The 6,323-nt window shown below is 33.9% G+C and overlaps 1 protein-coding gene across 1 annotated transcript in view; it reads right to left on the minus strand.

Moving 5' to 3' along the window:
- Nucleotides 1–6,323, minus strand: part of LOC107666670 (disks large-associated protein 4-like) — a 39,093-nt gene that overhangs the window by 26,842 nt on the left and 5,928 nt on the right. Inside the window, exon 2 of the mRNA XM_016458089.1 lies at nucleotides 1,411–1,878. Coding sequence (XP_016313575.1) covers nucleotides 1,411–1,810 — 400 coding nt within the window. The 5' untranslated portion in view covers nucleotides 1,811–1,878. The remainder of the gene's footprint in view (nucleotides 1–1,410; nucleotides 1,879–6,323) is intronic.

A 6,323-nucleotide genomic window follows, 5' to 3' on the forward strand; every position in this document is an offset into this window, starting at 1 on the left:
CACAAATTCCAAGTATGGGACACCATACTTGGCCACACATCCTTTCCTTTCCATTGCACCTAGAACACTGCGATCAGCACTAATTTCGCAGGTGTTTTTTTTAGCCTTACCTGATCTGAATAACTTGCATGCTGAGTGTTAAACAATGCAGACAACATCTACAAATAAAAAGCGTTAACATATTTTAAGTGAATTAATCATTAACTTTTAAAGCTTTTCAAGTAGTCACATTAGGATACTATCAGACATACTTAAACACTTCATTTATACTGTAAATATTCAGAAAAAGGATTTAATTAAAAGACAGGAGACAACAACAACAACTGCTATTCTGTTACAAACCTCCTCTTTATCTATATTATTACACCAGAATCAACATAGGTAGTCCAAATTTCATGCAAAATTGAATGCGGTGCAGAAGATGTGGCATCTCACAAATCAAGTAAAATATTTTACAAAGTGCAAAGTTTGAAAGTCATAAATAAAATTTGAGAATGAACTTAAATTTTATTCTATTTTATGACTTGCATATGACATGCATGAGTCATATAGAAGACTGTAATTTTTTTTTTTTGATTGATTGATTGATTTTTGGAGTTCAACAGACTAGAGCAGTGCAGACATTATATAAACATCTTATGTGTTCCATATTTATGTTTCAGTAAAATATCTAAACATTGTTAAAGATAAAGTTACATAAAAATGTCTCAGATAATACAACTTATTTTGAGAGAATATACACCACCATTCAAAAGTCTGAGGTCAGTAAGATTAAGAAAGAAATAAACACTTTTATTAAATTGATCAAATGTGACAGTAAGTGTCTTTATAATGTTACCAAAGATTTCTGTTTATAATAAATACTGTTCTTTTGAACTTTCCATTCATCAAAGTACCCTGAAAAATAAAATGTATCATGGTTTCCACAAAAATATTGGGCAGCACAACTGCTTTCAACATTGATAATAATCAGAAATGTTTCTTGAGCAGCAAATCAGCATATTAGAATGATTTCTGAAGATCATGTGACACTGAAGACTGGAGTAATGATGCTGAAAATACAGCTTTGGTCACAGAAATAAATTGCATTTTACAATATATTCACATAGAAAACAGTTTATTAAATTGTAATAACATTTTACAATATTACTGTATTTCCTGTATTTTTGATCAAATAAAAGCAGCCTTGATGAGCAGAGGAGACTTCATTAAAAAAAAACCATTAAAAAAGTAAATTTTTTTGTTCGTTTTAAACATAAACCTCATTAAATTTATGCTTAAAAGATGAAAAAAGAAACAATTTAGAAAGTAAGACGAGTTTTGTTTTGTTATGCAATGTTGCATTTACTTTTATGATGTTTAGCTGCATACTTTAGCTGCAACTTCTCAAGACAGTCCTACATTTCTTACCCGATATAGTTGCGGATCCGCTGGTGATCATGGCGGTCCGTCCCACTCCGAGACCCATTCCCATGGACATAGACGTCCCCAGCGTCCCGGTGCTGATTCCCCCGATGCTGTCGGCTGTGGGACCGAAGTCGCCCTGGTCGAAGTGCGAGTTGTAGTGGATCCGGGGGAAGGTGCTGCTGGAGGACAGCTGGCTGTTGAGGGGCATCAGGCAGTCAGGCGACGGGGAGAAGTGATACGGGTCCAGGGTTCCGTAATGCTCCATGGCTGCTGGGAGGAGAAACGGGGCGTGGGACAGGGTGGAGGACGTAGACGGGGGGTACAGAGGGTCCCGGTGACTGGGAGAACGGGGCGGCTCGCAGTCTGACAGGTGACGGGTGCGCTGGGGGGTGTAGCCTTTCATGGCAGAACGGGGCGATGCCCCCCCACCCTAGATCGGGAGCATGAGCCCACCGGGGAGAAACAAAAACCCTGGAGAACAGCAGGAGAAAAACCGATATTTTTAGAAGTTGCAAATCAAAGAAAGATTATTAGAGCATGTTTACAAGAAAACACGTTATAATAAGGTTTCATTTGTTAACATTAGTTAACTACCTTAGTTAACTCGAACTATGAAAAATACTCCTGACGCATTTATTAATCTTCATATTAGTCTTCATGTGCATTTCAACATTTACTTTATACATTATTAAAGGAAAAAGTTGTATCTTAATATTATTTAATGGACCTGAGCTTACATGAACTAACAATGAACAGTTGTATTTTTATTAACTAATATTAAAAAATATCAACAATTTTTATCAAACAATTCTGACTTTTTTTCTTGTAATTTTGAATTCACAATTCTGAGAAAAAAAGTCAGAATTACAAGACATAAACTCACAATTGTGAGGAAAAAAATTAATTGTGAGATAAAAATTAACAATTACCTTTTTTATTTTATTTTTTAATTTCATGATGGAAACAAGCTTACAACTTTCAAAATGTTATGTTTAATTCAATGTGTTACCTGCCATTTCTTAGTATTTATTTGTTAAATTTACTATCAGTTTCTTTTTATTTAGTATTTTTGTCTTGTTTTCCAGGACAAATATTGAAACATTCTTAAATCAAGATGCATTTACTTGAGAAGCAAAATTCACATAAGTTTAAAAAAAAATTCCAGTGGGGTAAAATAAACTTGTTTTCCATCTGAATTAAGTTTGTTTGTTTGTTTTTTACCGCACTGGCAGATATTTTTTTTAATTTTGTTTTAAGCTTGAACCCACTTAATTTTAACACGTTTCAGAAAAAAGTAAGTGTACCTTGATTTTGTACAGGAAAATTAGACACAGATATTGAGTAAGAAAGACTTTTTTTGCAGTAAACATTCTTAAATCAAGATGCATTTACTTGAGAAGCAAAATTCACATAAGTTTAAAAAAAATTCCAGTGGGGTAAAATAAACTTGTTTTCCATCTGAATTAAGTTTGTTTGTTTGTTTTTTACCGCACTGGCAGATATTTTTTTTAATTTTGTTTTAAGCTTGAACCCACTTAATTTTAACACGTTTCAGAAAAAAGTAAGTGTACCTTGATTTTGTACAGGAAAACTAGACACAAATATTGAGTAAGAAAGACTTTTTTTGCAGTTCAACTTTATTTCAGTGTAGATACATAACAAAAACGAGATATTTTAAAGAATTTGTGGTTACTGAGTGTTTTTATCATTCAAACATTATTCGTCTTGTGTGACAGACTGGCATGACGTTTTCAGTTAAGAAAATTCTCACACAGAATGACATGCTTGATTAACGGAAAGCTGCACATAATTCTTTACATGACAGAAGCAATAGTCTGCTTGACAAGCAAAATATGCATTGCACTTTGCCATTTTCCTATCAGCCATATATTGTGCAAAACACCACAAGCGCGCGCGCACACACACACACACACACACACACACTCTCTCACACACACAGACACACACACACACACACACACACAAACACACACAGACTCTCTCACACACACACACACACACACACACACTCTCTCACACACACAGACACACACACACACACACACACACAAACACACACAGACTCTCTCACACACACACACACACACACACACACTCTCTCACACACACAGACACACACACACACACATGTTTGTCTTTGTGAATTGTGGGGACTCTCTATAGGCGTAATGGTTTTTATACTGTACAAACTGTATGTGCTATTGCCCTACACCAACCCTACCCCTAAACCTACCCCTTACAGGAAACTTTGTGCATTTTTACTTTCTCAAAAAAACTCACTCTGTATAATTTATAAGCCTTTTGAAAAATGGGGACATGGGGTAATGTCCTCAAAAGTCACCTTCTCCTTATAATACCTATGTCATACCCATGTCATTATACAAATTTTTGTCCTCATTTGTCACAAAAACATGCGTGCACACACACACACACACACACCCAGATGGTGCTGGAACACAGGCTCTTGTTTCTCAAACCGCTTTTAAATGACTAATAAAGCAAATAAAAAAGAACGACTGAACAGCATGTGTTCAGCATTTATTACTGACCCAGAAACCCTTCTACCACCTGTCATATAAACACACACACACACACACACACCATGCTAATATCAATGTGGGGATCTTCTATTGACGATTACTTTTGTTTAATTATTGTTGAATCTTACGAAGATCGGTCATATTTCACTCCAAAAAAAAATGAATAATAATTTTTGTATAATTAAGCACGAAATTACTTTAACATAAATAAATAAATAAATACAGTTCAGTACAACAAATACAATCATGATGTTTATTTACAACTTTACATTCAAAATGCATATTAAAATATACTCTATTATTATTAGATAAATCATTATCATTTAATGGTTTACTTTAATAATAACATGATCTCATTATGAAATTAGAGGATAAACATCTGAAAAGCAGGAGAATTCAAACATTTCCATTTGCTCTCAATTTAATCTCATTGCTGTCTAGAAGAAACGATCAAGATCTTCAATGTGATTTGTGATTTTTCTTTCCTTAACTTTTTGTCCTTATGTTTCAATAAAATATGTAAACATCCTTAAAATAAGACGCAGTTACTCGAAAAGCAAAACTGTTTGAAATAATAAGACTTGAGAGAATGTGAATGGAATAAAGTTTATTTTTGTAATCATGTCTCATTTTTTGTTTTGTTTTAAATATAAACCGTATTAAATTTTTGATTTATGTTTAAAACTTAAAAAAAAAAAAGATTTTTTTTTTTTAGAAAGGAACGTGTTCTCTGATAAGATAGAAGTCTTACTTTTATCATTTAGTGTCCATTTTGATTGTTATTCTTCCTTTAACAATCACAATGATTTTGATACGACACGTGACACAATTTTTCCAAAAGCCATCTCTCTCTCTCTCATCACATGCCAGGATTGCGCTCACAGACGGGCTTCAGGGAGGTAAATCAGATTGAACCGCTTGATTGCCCAGACCGTCTGTGCCGCTCGTCACCTGCTCACGCTCCTGCTAAACCTGCCTTCAGGAGACCGGCTTTAACCTCACACAGACCAGAGTCCTGTCTCAGTCTAAGAGCAGCCAGAGACAGCGACCGGCACAGACGGCAGGAGACATGAGAGAGACAGAAACACAAAGAGTGAAGTGGACAGACGTGACCGTGGAAGCAGAGCCGCCCATCAGCGGGACACACAAACAAAGCAACATGTTTCCTGCGAGAGGGACGTGATGGCAGCGGAAAAACAACCACAGGAGCCGCAGATGATCGAACAGCAGAGAAAAGGTCACTAAATCTCAGAAGACCACGAAAATAAAAGAGCTTAACATGAAACTGTGTGCTGCTTCATGCAAAACACACACACTTACACTGCAAAAACAAACTGTCATACATGGCAAAATATCTAAAGAAGAAAAATTTGATAAACATGAAATGAAAATGAATATTAGGCATTAGTCTGATGAATAGCTGCATGCAACATTATCAGGTACAATGTAAAAAAAAAAAAACTTTTCAAGTTGTAAATAAGACAAGATTAAAATGACTGAAGTATGTTTTACAAGAATACACAATTTCAGTCTTTCTACTTCAAAATTTCATGTTTAAATCAGTGTTATTGTGTATGTTATTCAATGTAATTTCTAATGTGAAAACCAACACCAAACATACACTAAATGTTTTTTCAGTGTAGTTTTTGAAACTGGCTGCTGAAGCTGTGGATACAACAGATTTGGTGGTTAATATCAACACACAGTTCAATAATTTAGATGTTATGTTTAGATAGAATCAGACCTACAAACAGACATTTGTGTTGTCAAATGTCAGGTCTTTCTAGCATTTATTTAAGTTATTGTGAGCCACCTAAAATATGTATCTGCTGAACGATTAAATTAATCCAATTTTTTTGTTTTTGTTTTGTTTTGTCATAACCATCTCAAGATGATATAGACCAACTGCCTAAAGAAAAAGATGATTTTAACGTCATAATTTTTTTTGTATTATTATTATATGACAATGAAGCCTGTAGTAAAAACTGTAATATAGAAATAGAACAGAAAAATATTTATTTAATAGATTTTAAAATATCTAAATAATACCATAATCTATAAACACTTCACAATTTAAATTAAAAAAATATTCATTCATTTATTCATTTTGTGTTGAAGAAAAATAGGAAAATGGGAAAATGTGCATGAAAAAATGTCCCAATGTCCAAAATTCTATATGCAAAATATTTATTTTTTATACATTTAATTTTTTATTTTTTAGACATTTAGCAGACGCTTTTATCCAAAGCGACTTACAAATGAGGACAATAAAAGCAGTCAAAACTAACAAAAGAGCAACAATATATAAGTGCAAATGACAAGTCTCGGTTAGCCTAACGCAGTACACGTAGCAAG

This window comes from Sinocyclocheilus anshuiensis, unplaced genomic scaffold (assembly GCF_001515605.1).
Source record: "Sinocyclocheilus anshuiensis isolate Anshui unplaced genomic scaffold, SAMN03320099.WGS_v1.1 scaffold91, whole genome shotgun sequence".
Lineage (NCBI taxonomy): Eukaryota > Metazoa > Chordata > Actinopteri > Cypriniformes > Cyprinidae > Sinocyclocheilus > Sinocyclocheilus anshuiensis.